The sequence below is a fragment of the Poromitra crassiceps genome (assembly GCF_964638095.1).
Source record: "Poromitra crassiceps genome assembly, contig: HAP1_SCAFFOLD_284, whole genome shotgun sequence".
Taxonomy (NCBI): Eukaryota; Metazoa; Chordata; class Actinopteri; order Beryciformes; family Melamphaidae; genus Poromitra; species Poromitra crassiceps.
Window position 1 is genome coordinate 243,163 of NW_028152116.1, and position 14,554 is coordinate 257,716.

At 43.7% G+C, this 14,554-nt stretch overlaps 1 protein-coding gene across 1 annotated transcript in view; it reads right to left on the reverse strand.

Annotated features, from left to right (window-relative positions):
* Positions 1–13,989, reverse strand: part of LOC310770979 (PDZ domain-containing protein 2-like) — a 90,806-nt gene extending 76,817 nt beyond the window's left edge. Inside the window, exon 1 of the mRNA XM_083663674.1 lies at positions 13,842–13,989. Coding sequence (XP_083519800.1) covers positions 13,842–13,845 — 4 coding nt within the window. The 5' untranslated portion in view covers positions 13,846–13,989. The remainder of the gene's footprint in view (positions 1–13,841) is intronic.
* Positions 13,990–14,554: the final 565 nt, after the last annotated feature.

Here is a 14,554-nt window from a genome sequence, read left to right on the forward strand (position 1 = left end):
GACATACAGGTGCAAATAGCATGTACCTTATTAAACATACAATTAAACTTGACCAAAGCACCGATCCGTTCCACCTCACATGAGCTTCTGTGATATCGATTTAACAACATTCTACAAGAGCCACATACAGCTAATAAATCGTCTGTGGTTTTAACGGGTGCAGTGAGCCCCTCCAGCGCTAAAGTAAATGTAGGCTTCGGCTCGTGCGAACTGCTAATGAGGCGATGTCTGTCTTTTCTTCTTTGAAAACTACCATCACACAATCGACATATGTCTGGTATTATTTTGCGAGGAGTGTTAGCTTCTTTCGGTGAGGTCGCCATCTTTATGCCTGTGAGCTCTCCTCCCGTCTAAATGTTCCGCCGACACAAGTTCCACCCCGAAACGATTTTCCAAGGGCACTAACGCTAAGCACCGCCCAAGACGAAGCTGATTGGTTAACCCAAACAGAGCATTTTTTTCGCAATCCCAAAATCGAAACCTGCGATGCCAGACTCTCTGACAGAAAGGAAGAGAGGCTGGCTAGCGAGACTAGCGCTCTGCTAAAAGCCCGTGACACAGCGTTCAGGTCTGGTGACACAACCGAACTCAGGGCAGCGAGGTTATGTCTCAATGCAGGCATAAAAAGGGCCAAAGCGGACTTCCGGTGGCGCTATGCTTTGAGACACACGCGTCGGGTGCTCGCTCCCCTAACATTTAGCTGTGATTAGCTGCTTATCAAAGTTATAGAAGGTTCTGAACATAACTAACACGATATAAGTTAAGAAGATGTAATATGAACACACGGAATAACAAGAAAAGGAAAAAGGTGAAGCAGCAAAACGTGTTTCAAAAAGACGAAGAAAGAGAGAAGCCTCCGCCGCCATTACCCGAGGTGGAAACTAAGGAAGACGAGAGTAAAGGGAACATGGAGGAACTAATCCGAGAACTGAAAGAACTGAGAAAAGAAACTAAGGACTCATTTGCTGATACCAAAGCGACACTTTCCAGGCTGGAAACGTCGGTGGGGGAGTTGAAACAACGAACGGGGAAACTTGAGCAAAGAACCGCGGAGGCGGAGACCAGAATCGGCGAGGTCGAAGACAACAGCCGGCGGCATGAAAGGGCTATCCGCCACCTGGTGAGAAGAGACGCTGCTCTCACTAATATGTGTGATGATCTGCAGAACCGTATACGCCGTAACAATTTGAGAGTGTACCAGGTCCCCGAAGAGAGTGAGAAGAATGACATGGCTGGCTTTATGCAACAACTAATAAAGACCACGCTACAGCTCCCCCCGGAGATGAATATACAGATTGAGAGGGCACACAGATCACTGGGACAAAAACCAGCCAACAACGCACCACCACGCTCCATCATTATAAAGTTTCTAGACTATACAGTGAAAGAAGCGGTGCTCCGTCAAGCCTGGGCACAGAAGCGGGTCATGTTTCAAGAGAAAGTCATATACTTTGACCAAGACTACTCTCCAGATGTACAGATGAAAAGAGCGAAGATACGTGGGGTGATAAAACAGCTGAAGGAGAAGGGGATCCAGGCCAGATGTCGCTTTCCAGCCCAGCTGAGAGTCAACCTGACGTCCGGAGTGAAAACGTTTCCTACCCTGATTGAGGCGGTGCCAACACTCCAAGATCTGGGCGTCACAGTCCAGGTGAGCGAGAGGGAGAAGATGGAACGAGAGCTCTCCAGAGAAACGTGGCGAAGGCAGGATAACGGGAGAGGGAGAAGAGATGAAACTCTGTCAGACGCGGATTTGAGATCCTTTCTACAGGTCTGAAAGGACAGCTACAGTGAGAGGTGCTCAGGTAACAGAGTCAGACTTGAGTGACAACAGCGAGGTAATATGTTACCCACTCATATTCGGGACACTTTGGGGCAGCATACTTAAAATAAAATAAGAATAAAATAAGAATGTTTTAAAAAAAAGAGTGAAAAACAATAATAAAAGATTATAATAATAATTTAAAAAAAAAAAGAAAAGAAAAAAAAAAAAAAAAGCTAATCACACTGAACAAAGAGTGTAAGTTTACAAAAAAATTGGTAAACGTTTGGGGGAGGGAAATATCCCGTTTCTTTTTATATTATGGAAATGCCCGAGATAGGGTTCCAACTTCACCGGAGGATTTATTTTCTGTGGTTTGTTGTTTGGATGGCACTTTGTGCATACTCCCCAGAGAGAGTTAGAGGCCACTACTCTCTGCCTATAACACAAAGGGAGCTGGGCACACAGGTGCACCCAGCTGGGTTTTTGGAAGTCATTTTTGTTTATTTTGTTCATTTATTGCTATGTGTTATAAGTTCGTATAACACATCATGTTCAGAACTTGTTTCATTGATTCTCACAGAAGTGCAATTGTATATTATATCATGGAAATCTTTCAGGTGCATCGTATTAGAACTGAGGGTTGGGTTAGCAACAAAATGGAAAAACATTAGGACAAATTTGAATACCCTAGCTTTACATCCATGAATGATTTGAACGTAATCACATATAATGTCCATGGACTGAATCATCCTATTAAAAGGAAGAAAATATATAGTCAATTAAAAAAACTAAGATGCTCAATTGGCTTGTTACAGGAGACACATCTGTCAGAAGGAGAACATAAAAAATTGAGAAGGGAATGGGTAAATCATATATACAGTGCTTCATTTGGTAAAAAAAGGGGAGTAGCAATCTTAATTAATAGGTCGTTGGCCTTTTCTTCAGAAAAAGTAATTCAGGATCAGAGGGGGAGGTTTGTCATGGTAATAGGCACAATAGGGGAGGTGGAGGTATCCATTCTGAATGTATATGCTCCAAATGAATATGATCAGGATTTCTTTAAGGAAATTGCCAATGTTATTGCCGATAATGCTAAAGGCATGTTAATAGCGGGGGGAGATTTTAATGCCGTACAAGATGGGAAATTAGACAGAGTGCCAGCAGAAGGAGGAGCCCAGACTAAAAAAACTAAAACACTTAATAATATGCTCTCAGAATTAGGACTAGTTGATCCATGGAGACATATAAATCCTAAGGGGAAGGACTTCAGTTTTTATTCTAATGTCCATAATAGCTACTCGAGGATCGATTTCTTCTGCCTTCCTCAACAGTGTATGTATAAAGTAACAGACTGTCATATTGAACCAATAACTCTGAGTGACCATGCTCCCGTCATATTAAGCATAGATCTAAACAAAGAATTTTATTTCAGATATTGGAGACTAAATGTCTCATTACTGACTAATACAACAGTGGTACAAGACTTAAAAAAGAACCTTAAGGAATACTTTGAGATTAATGACAACGGAGAAGTGACACCATCAATTTTATGGGAGGGGGGGCTAAGGCAGTCATAAGAGGGAAGATGATTCAAATTGCATCAAGGTTGAAGAAAACACGATTGGAAGAGCAGACTAGGTTAGAGAATAAGATAAAACAATTGGAGATAGAACATAAGTCCACAGGAACACAGAACACTCTGCTAGTATTAAAAGAAACAAGGAAGTCCTTGGATAAGCTCCTTACATATAAGGCAGAGGGAGCCTTAAGGTTTTCTAAACAGAAATACTATGAGATGGGGAACAGAGCCAGTCGACTACTGGCCTTTCAACTCCGTAAAGCACAGGCTAATCGTATGGTACCTAAGATTATACATCCCACACTCAAAAAAATTGTAACACACCCAAAGGAAATAGCAGATGCCTTCGTTTTATAAAGATCTATACAGAGAACCTAATTCAGAAACAACAGACAACGAAATTGAGGCCTTCATAGCCAGACTACACCTACCCTCATTATCAGAAGAGGAAGCAGCACAGATTACATCAGTTATTACTGAAAGTGAAATAAGGGAAGCTATAAAAAAATTAAAATTAATTTTAATTTTTTTAAAATTAATAATAAAAATAATAAATCCCCAGGGATCGATGGACTCCCCGGAGAGTTTTACAGATGCTTTATAGATGATTTGACACCAATATTAGAGAAAGTTTTTAACTTTGCTCTCTCCAATAAGGACCCACCAAATACATGGTCCGAGGCCATTATATCAGTAATTCACAAAGAAGGTAAAGATCCGACACTCTGTGAAGGATATAGACCCATCAGTCTGCTATGTAATGACCAAAAATTATTGACTAGTATTATGGCAAAAAGGATGCAAAAAATTATAACAAAACTCATTAGCCCGGATCAGACAGGCTTTATTCCCGGCAGACAAGGAGCAAACAACATAAGGAGAACACTGAATATTATAACATGTGCCAAGAAAAGTATGCAAAACTCTGTGCTAATTAGCTTTGATGCGCAGAAAGCATTTGACACTGTAAACTGGCAGTTTTTATATAAAACACTGGCTGCTATGGGATTTCATTCAACGTTTGTGGACTGGGTGAAGGTCATATACACAAATCCAAGGTGATGCGTTAGAGTGAATGGCTGCTGTTCAGATTTCTTCAACCTTGAGAAAGGGGTCCGCCAAGGAGATTGCCTTAGTCCTTTGCTCTTCGCTGTCCTTGTTTAATGTCCTTGCGACATTAATAAGACAAAATAAAAATATTAAAGGTATAAAAGATGATGGTCAGACAGAAAATAAGACTTCGCTTTACGCGGATGACTTATTGACGTACATCAGTGACCCTGTCTCCTCAGTTCCGGCATTGATGAGTAGTTTAACACGTTGAGTGCCAATGACGAGATATCTCGGCTTACAGAATCCAACCGTTGAGTGCCAAAGACGAGATATCTAGGCTTAAAAAAAAAAAAAAAAAAATTTGACGGTGGGACATCGATCAACCCCTTTTACGTCTCCTATACCAGAATTGGAGGTATTGAATGTGTATAATCTATTTTACCGACCCACTGAGTGGCGACATGTCTCTCCACAGTAGGAGAGGCGAGCCAAAACTATAGGGAAAAGCGCGAGGAAGCCGTTCTCATACAGTAAAATGGATGGCGAAAACGCTTTCACTTTCGCGCTGATGCACAGCGGTGGCAACGGTGGGGGGTTCCAAGAATAGATTGGATGCACACTTTGAAACACGCACCATAAATAAGCCCAGAATCGCAAGAGCTTCATCAGAGCTCTCAACCGGACCGCCAAGAAACCAGCGAAACCCATCCAGCGAGCCCCATGCAGACTGCCAGGCAGCAGCAGCAAAGCAGCAACTCGTTTGTCACAGACCCGCCGCAGAGCCAAGGAGAGCGGAGGAGAACGCCCACGGAGGGAGGAGTTGGAAGTAGAGGGGGGTTTCCTGCTGTTATGGAGGAAATTACTGTTCAAAACTATTGTTTAGATGTCTGACGCCAAAAATGAATGGTTAAAGTGACTGTTCTATCGAATTTCACAAAAAGCCGTTTATCTCTGAATAAATTTTCTGACGCTGAAACCATGCTGTATTCAACTGCTAATGCTTACATAACTACTAACTCTACAAACTAACTCTTTTAGACAGAGAAAGCACACATTCTATTAGTTGTTTTGAGATATTGTGTGTTCACAAAATCTTAGCAGAAAAGAATCCTCGGGTCTTGAAAGATGAGCCAGAATCCTCAAAAAAACCCTCTGGCAGAACCTACCTACAGTAAAAAAAAAAACGGCTGGCAGTGAATGTGTTAAAAGAATATGGGAAATTTTCAGGTTACCAAATTAATCAATCAAAATCTGAGGCAATGATGCTGGTGGGGAGCTGGCCACCACAGTTAGAAGGAAAATTTAAATTTCACTGGTCCAAGCAAGGATTCAGATATTTAGGAATTGTCATAACTCCTAGCACATCACAACTATTTAAGGCCAATTATGAGAAATCGATGGATGAAATAAAAACTGATCTTACAAGATGGGAAGTCCTTCCCCTTTCCCTGATAGGGCGTGTAGAAACAATAAGAATGAATGTACTACCAAGGTTGCTATTTTTGTTCCAATCCCTACCTATAGAGGTCCCTACTGCTACATTTAGAACAATTAACAAATGGCTATCTAAATGTATATGGCAAAACAAAAGACCCAGAATTAGACTTAAAAGACTATTATGCTCAAAAGAAAAGGGGGGTCTAGACTTACCCAACATGGAAAAATATTATTGGGCAGCTCAGCTCAGATCAATGGTAGCATGGCTATCTCAAGACAAAGACACAATATGGGTGGGGATGGAACAAAATCATTGCCCAAAAGCACCATTAGATGTAATCCCATTTTTGAACAAGGATTCTTGGAAAATACATAAAATTAATAATCAATGGGTAAAAACCACTCTGAAAATATGGTCAACCGTGAGACAGAAGCTAAGACTCCCCTCATCAATATCTATAGCGATGAAGATTGCACGAACTATTGATTTTCTCCCATCCAAAATAGGGGCAGGGTTTAAAGAATGGGAAAGAAAGGGTCTAATCATGTTGGGTCAAATGTTTGAAAGAGGGGTCCTGATGACCTTTGAACAACTTCAGCGCAGATATAACCTTCCACACAATGATTTTTTTAAAATATTTACAAATAAGACACTACCTCCAGAAACACAAAGAATGGGACAAATTATGTAATACACCATCACATCTAGAAAGTTTTTTTATGCTAACAATTGATGGGACTGTCAAAAAGAAAATCACCTCCTACATATATAAAATACTGCAAGGAGATTTAATGGATAATAGTCTGGACATTAAAAGAAAATGGGAACTGGAGATGGAATCTATAATTTCGGAAGAAGATTGGGAATTAGCATGCGCAGAGGGACACAAAACAACTAGTAGTCCCATCTGGAAGGAATTTGAATGGAAGGTTAAGATGAGGTTTTTCAGGACTCCTCATCACGTCAAAGTTTGGTGGTACCTCAGACAGATGTTGGAGGGGTTGCGGCCTGATAGGAGAGCATTCACACATATTCTGGGACTGCCCAAAATTAGGGGATTATTGGCAGAACATACAAACAGAAATTAAGAACTGTCTAGGGATTCGATTACCCTTGGAACCATCTTACTATTTATTAGGAATAATACCAGAAGATATGGGAAACAATAACTTGAAACGAATACTTAGAGTCCTTCTGTTAACCGCTAAGAAAATGATCACAATCTCTTGGCTGAGACCGCAGCCCCCCACGATAACACAATGGAAGGAGAAGGTTAAAGATGTTTATCAGATGGAGGAAATAACTGCAAGGTTACAATTAAAGACAGAGGCATTCTTGATGAGGTGGTCACCAATCTTTTTGTATTTTGTTTTGCCTAGAGTGTAGTGAACAACACCTGTAGTAGGCTATTAATTTTATTTCTTCTTTTGCTTTAATTTGTCTATTATCTTCTATAATTTTGAACTGACTGTCATGCTGTATGTCTTTTCTCTACATACGAAGAAAAGACAATAACAAACCCGGTCATATGGGAATGGAGACTATGGACATTGAAAAGACAAGATTATATGGACTGCATTTCAATACACCCATACCTGTGATGTAAATGAATGAATAAATGTATAATTGCACTTGAGAAAATAAATAAAAATAAGTTCAAAAAAAAAAGAAAAAAAAAAGGGCCAAAGCAACATACGCTCTAAAAATCCAGCGTCACTTTTCCACCAATGACCCCCGGAGCATGTGGAAGGGCATCAAGTCCATAACAGATTACACCAAAAGAGATGTAGAATGCCCCAGGGACCCGTCTCTCCCTGATGCCCTCAACACATTCTATGCTCGCTTTGAGGACCCAAACATCCCTCCTGTCTCCAGGCTCACCCCCCCCCCCCCCCCCAGTGTCTCTGCTGAGAGTGTGAGGAAGTGTCTGCAGAGAGTCAACCCCCGCAAGGCTGCAGGACCAGACAACATCCCTGGCCAGGTCCTTAAGGACTGCACACACCAGCTCTCAGAGGTGATGACGGACATTTTTAATGTCTCCCTCTCAACAGCAACTGTCCCAACATGCCTTAAAACTGCCTTAAAACCTTAAACCTTAAAACTGCCTTAAAAATCATCCCTGTCCCGAAATCCCCCACAGTGACATGTATGAAGGACTACCGCCCAATAGCACTCACCCCAATCATCACAAAGTGCTTTGAAAGGCTGGTCATGTCACACATAAAAGAGACCATCAGCACTACCATAGACCCCCACCAGTATGCATACAAGGAGAACCGCTCCACCGCAGACGCCATCTCCTACGTGGCTCACCTGGCCCTCACTCACCTGGAGAGCAAGAACTCCTACGTCAGACTGCTGTTCCTGGACTTTAGCTCTGCGTTCAACACCATCATTCCACAAACCCTGATTGACAAGCTGTCACAACTCGGACTAATCGTGCGTTCCTTTATCGCAAAAGAACTGGGAGGTGGAGGCTAAATGACGTCACATCCGTTTTGTTAGCGTTCCATTTGCAGAAAAGTTGAGCTGGGAAGTTCACTGTTCACTGGTCAGATCCACTCGCTAGCCAGGCTAGCCATTGTTAGCAATAACAGTTGATATAACATTTAGTGGCATTTTGCGCATACAAACACTGCAGCCTCATGTCCACACAGATAGAAGTAGGCCGTGCTGTGTGTACAGCTGATTTAACGAGACACAAACAAGACAGAAGTGCTAAATAGCATTTATATGATTATAACTACTGTTGTTGCGCGGAGCAGCCATCTTGGATTTTTTTAGGTCGGGGCTGCTGAGACTCCTACGAGTTTGGAATGGGAAATACCAGCTCTAGTGACGTCACGTCCCAGCTCATGAACTTTGAACCGGTAAGATTACCAGTTCCCAGTTATAAAGGAATGCACGATAAGCCCATCTCTGTGCAACTGGATACTGGACTTCCTGACAAACAGGCCCCAATCTGTCAGGATCCATGACATCCTGTCCTCCCGCATCATCCTCAACATCGGCTCCCCCCAGGGATGTGTACTCAGCTCTCTACTGTACATACTGCTCACATACGACTGCTCAGCCTGGAACCTGAGCAATCACATCGTGAAGTTCGCTGACGACACGGCAGTGGTAGGGCTCATCACAAACAACGATGAGTCTGCGTACAGACAGGAAGTGGAGAAATTGGAGGCATGGTGCAACAAACAACCTCTCCAATGTGAAGAAGACGAAGAAGATGATAATAGACTTCAGGAAATCCAGCTCCACCCCCCCTCCCCTCATCATCGGGGGAGCAGCTGTCGAAGTTGTCCCATGTTTTAAATATCTGGGAGTGCACATCTCCGACACTCTCACATGGAGCCTGAACACAACCAGTACAGTGAAGAAGGCCAACCAACGCCTCTACTTCCTGAGGAGGCTGAAGCGTGCTGGCCTCGGCACCTCAGTCCTCACCTCCTTCTACAGGTGTGTGGTGGAGAGCGTCCTCACCTCCTTCTACAGGTGTGTGGTGGAGAGCGTCCTCACCTCCTGCATCACTGTGTGGTATGGCAGCTGCTCTGCTGCAGATAAACAAGCACTGCAGCGTGTGGTCAAAACCACACATAGGATCATTGGCTGCCGCCTGCCAAACCATCAGTGACATCTTCCAGGACAGATGCAAGAATAAAGCTGGTAAAATCATGAAGGACTGTACCCACCCTGCCAATGGACTGGTTGCCCCTCCCCCCCTCTGGTAGGAGGCTACGCAGCATCAAAGCCAGAACCACCAGGCTCAAGAATAGCTTCTTTAAAACTCTCTCGTAACGGACAAGCCCCGTCTTTTATTGTCACACGAACACCACAACACATGCATGCGGCCACAACACACTCATGCTGACGGTGGCCGGTGAAAAGTGTCCTCTGCATTTAACCCATCCAGGCATGTCCTTTCCTCCGGGGGGCAGGCCAGGAGCAGTGGTCGCTTTCTCGTACAGCGCCCGGGGACCAACTTCGGATGTTGTCGTCACTGGTCGGATGACGATGACGATCTGATCTTCTGCATGTTTTTAGTGGGGGGGTTATATATGGAGGAACCCCCTGGGGGAGCACGGGGAGAACATGCAAACTCCACACAGAGAGAAAGACCCTTACGACGAGATAACCCACCTGGGCAGTAGGCACTGAAGATATGGGGGGGAACACAACCACAGCGCCCACAGTGTCCCAGGCGAGAATCGAACTCAGGACCTTCTGACTGTGAGGCGACAGCTCTACCACTGAGCCACCGTGCCCCTCTTTCCGGTGGCTGTGAGAATTATGAACAATGCATAACCACTCTAACGTTACACACTTTAGTTTTCACGTATCTAATTATATACATATATATTACTATCTTTTATATATAGTACATAGCATGTATTATATCTTTATATGTATATATCTAAACTGCTGCTCGTGTAATGTACTGCTGCTACTTCTTATAACTTTTACCTTATTTTTTTACGTATCTAATTATATACTTATATATTATTTTTTATATATAGTACATAGTATGTATTATATCTATATATGTATATCTCAAATCTGCTGCTCGTGAAATTAACTGCTGCCACACTCCTCGCACTTTAATGCCGCCAGCTGTGAGCATAACAAAATGAACTTTAAGTGGCTCCCTGTTGAGCGAACACATGCACCTTAAATTGTTTCCCTTGCTCTTACATCAGGTATTATGTTGTTTTTATGATGATTCTAATTTATATGTTGTTTTTATATTGTTCTCCTTCTTAGTACTCAGTTGTTCTTATGATATTTTATGATTTATGATATCCTAGTTGACATATCCACCAGGACCTTGAGCCCATATTTCGTTCCCTTCCATGTTTCATGTTTTGGAATGACAATAAATATCCTTGAACCTTGAACCTTGAACCACTAGGAATACATAAGTGCATACTTCTTCCTACTCCTTTTCCAACATCATATTTAATGTGTGTTGTTTATAAGTTTGCCTATTGACTTTATTGTATCATTAGAAATCACGCGTGCTTGATTCTATCGCAGGCTTGCTAAACTCACCCACCCTGGAGCTCAACCACAACACAGGCTCGCATACACAGCTGGGCCGCTGCGCAGCCTCGCCCGCACGTGGCCTCGCCTGCTCTATTGGCATGTGCTGCACACAATTGCTCAACTTCGCATCACTGATGATATCACTCCCTGATGACATCACAATTCCTCGAGTGACCATCACTGATCACATCATGGAGTACTCGAGTGACATCACTCAGCGCACTATAGAGGGAATGCACGTGACGTCACGGACGCGACAGTCAGTGCGGGTACGCCCACTCAGCTGCAGTGAGTGTCAAAACGTCTAAACAAGCCAGGTGGTGCCGCCCGGTCACGGTGTTTAGCGTTCAGCTTCCGCGAGAAAACAACGTAAATGGGAAAGTGCTGTTGTGCCATTGACTGTAAAAATAGATTCAACAAGGCGTCGGAGGTATCTTTTTACAGGCTGCCGAAAGCTAATGAAATGGTCCCGGTCTTCTCTGCAGCTATCCAGGGTTTCAATGAGGGCTCATTCATTCTCTGGCTGTGTTTTACCTGCACAGATATAACGTTACATGAGTGACAGTGTTCACTATGATTGAACAAAGCTAGCGTGTGTTAGTGACAGCGTATGCTATATTTTTCTTAATAAAAGTTGTAATAAAATAAATATTTACCTCTCCACATACAACCAGAATATCCATTGCTTTAATGTCGCCAACAAATCCAGCCTTGAAGTACAACCACGCGTCCAGGCTCTTGTATGCTTCCCTGGCGTCTATATTAAGTAGCTACATATAAATGTCAGGAAACCCTATTCATGGCCACATGTCTACGTCCATGGACCACTGGTTCTTTGGCAAGCTATAAGGGTCACATTCGAGTCCAACTGCCTTTAATTTAAGCAGATAATCGTTTATATTAGCCGTGGTTTCGCTACTACCCCTGGCGGAAGCCACGTTTGTTTTGGAAATTTGACACTCAGTGCTGCTTAGTCCGGCTGAGGGGGCGTGTTCGGGAGGGGGCGTGGCGTCGGTGCATTCCCTCTATAGAGCTGAGCACTCAGTCATGTGACATTTGTTGCCCTGGAAGTGAGTTCCCCATTCATTTTCTCCATAGACATTTTGAAAAATCCTTAAAGGTCCCATTCCGTGCAAAAGCTGTTTTTACTTGTAAATGCATATATACTGCTGTCAGCCCTCCCTGTAATGAGTGGTCACAAGCTCAGAACTGCCACAGTTGGATTTGTCCCTATACAGCTCTCTCAAGCAGTCTCCTCCAAGCCACACCCCCAAACGCTTCGTTTGCCCAGACGGGGGATCGGGACGTCACAAGCTTCCTCACGCATACTGCGCGGGTCTCTCTCACACAAGCTACCTGCACCAATTTGTCTATAGCCACAAAATTAACACTTCTAGCTGGAGCGACGCCAACTGTACGTGATCCAGCAACTGCAGAGGTGCATTCGGTAAGTCTAGGCATTTTGAGATGTCCTCTTTAGCGTAGTAACCGTTAAGTTAACGATAACTCGCAACCTAGCGTGCTGGTCCACAGACGCTAATCTGACGCTAATCCGCCCCAGGCTGGGAGCCTGGGGCGGGCTCTCCCTCAGCGGCCACTGGGAACTGTTAGTTCTGAATATATTATAGAAACAGAGCATTCTTGGGAAGCGACGAGATGAGGAAGTGAGAACTCCGTCACAACAAACGGGGTTGCTATATTTTCGACAAATGCTACATTGCCCCGGAGGGCAATGTACAACATTTAAAGCTATCAATGAAAATAAATGCGATACATGCATGGAAACGGCTTTAGCGAATCTTTAATCAAACTCCATTCAAATGCAGTTTTAACGGAGGAAGACAGCGGGATAAGTTAACCAGTGGGGATAATAGGCGACTCACATCCAGAATTGACATTTTATTCACTTAGAGCATTGGTTCCCAAACTGTGGTCCGCGGGGCTCCTCCGCCTGGTGGTCCGCCAGAGAATTGCATTTTTTTTTTATTTTTTTTACAGACAACAGTTTTTACATACACATTAACCCTGAGCAGTTGCCGGATTGGGCCGATTTTCGGAAATATCGCGATATTTGGGAAACATCACAATTTTGAACATTTACTTTCAGAGGCTGCAGCAGGCTCAGTTTTAAAGCCAGAGCGAAGTTTCTGGTATCATATGAAACTAGAAGACTTAAGGAATGGATGTGTACCAAACATGTCATGCTAGCTTGTCAGGAAGGAAGGTAGCTAAATAACACTCCAAATTTAGGCAACATTTTGGTGAGGGAAAAAAACTTTTTCAAAGGGGTCCTCTTTTTCACAGCCTAATGTTGGCAGGTGTGTGTGTGTGTGTGTGTGTGTGTGTGTGTGTGTGTGTGTGAGAGAGAGAGTGAGTGTCCGTGTGTGTTCATTTTGAACCAGCTAGTAGCCTTATATTGTTATTTAGCCTTTCTGCTGCTATTGCATAGTTAAATCATCAAATTTTATTTTATGGGCGGGGGGGGGGGGGGTTATACGCAGTGGAAGTGGTCCATGGGAAATTTGGTTTGGTACGTAGTGGTACTTGGTCGGAAAGGTTTGGGAACCCCTGACTTAAAGTAACCTCTCTGTGGATTATATATACGCTGAATTGAAGAGTGGCGCCTGGTAATCTATTTCATGTACCTCTGTATATCAATAAACTTTATATATAACATAAACCCAGAGGAGAATCCCGATTTCTTCTGCTTCTCTATGCTTCTCTATGGAGCTCTAGGCTCAGGTTGTCTGAGTGTATTGTGGAGCTGCACGCGCTGTGATTTACTCATCTACGTTCGGGGCTTAGCGATAGGTGAATTTCATATGAAGTTGATGATGGTCCTTTTGTTATTTGAGCTGTTTTTGCTTTCATTTAGTTTTGTTTAAACTTCTTTTACGTGTTGGAAATAAAGATGATCAAATCAAATCAAATATGCAGACAAGAGTAAAGGTTAAATAACTCACCCATGGTCTCATCTCTACCAGCCGTTTCCTCTCCAGTAGTCTGCTGTGATTGGGTGGAGCATAGCCAGGTACCAGACGTCACACAGGGTCCCGCCCCAGTTGGCTACCCTCCGCTTGTTGTGTTTACTCCACTGGAGGAAGAGCGCCCTCAGCTGGTGGCTGAGGGGGGCAGGCTGTCTGAAGAGCCAGGCAGAAAACATCCACTGGAAACGGCACTGTGTGTACTGAAGGAACACACTGTGTGGTCTGAAGGATGAGAGAAACAGAGGGTAACAATAAGATGGACAGGGACGCTGGAACTAGGGGTGCTTAGGGCACTGCAGCAACCCCTCCTGGCGGGGAGCTGTACCTCCAAGACTAAAGGGTTTACTTAAATCAATAAAAAATATCGGTCCTGATGGATTCGGTGCTGAATTTTACAAGAAATTCTGTGACATTCTTGCCCCACTCCTCAGAATACATCTAGCTCTAACGCCTACATTCCACTGAGTCCGTGTTTGGTCCGTCTGCGCTGCGGTACGGCTTCGGAGCCGATACGTTTCCACTCTAATCATTGTGTCAACTCCCACCTACTCCGCTGCGTTGCGTGTCTACTCCGTCCCAGCTCCGACGATCCGGAGCTCTCCGAAGCAGATACGCAAGGCTTCTATTTTTCACGGATGACGGAGCAAAGCCACAGCAAGTTGGGCGGAGCCAGGCATGGAGTCAACAGG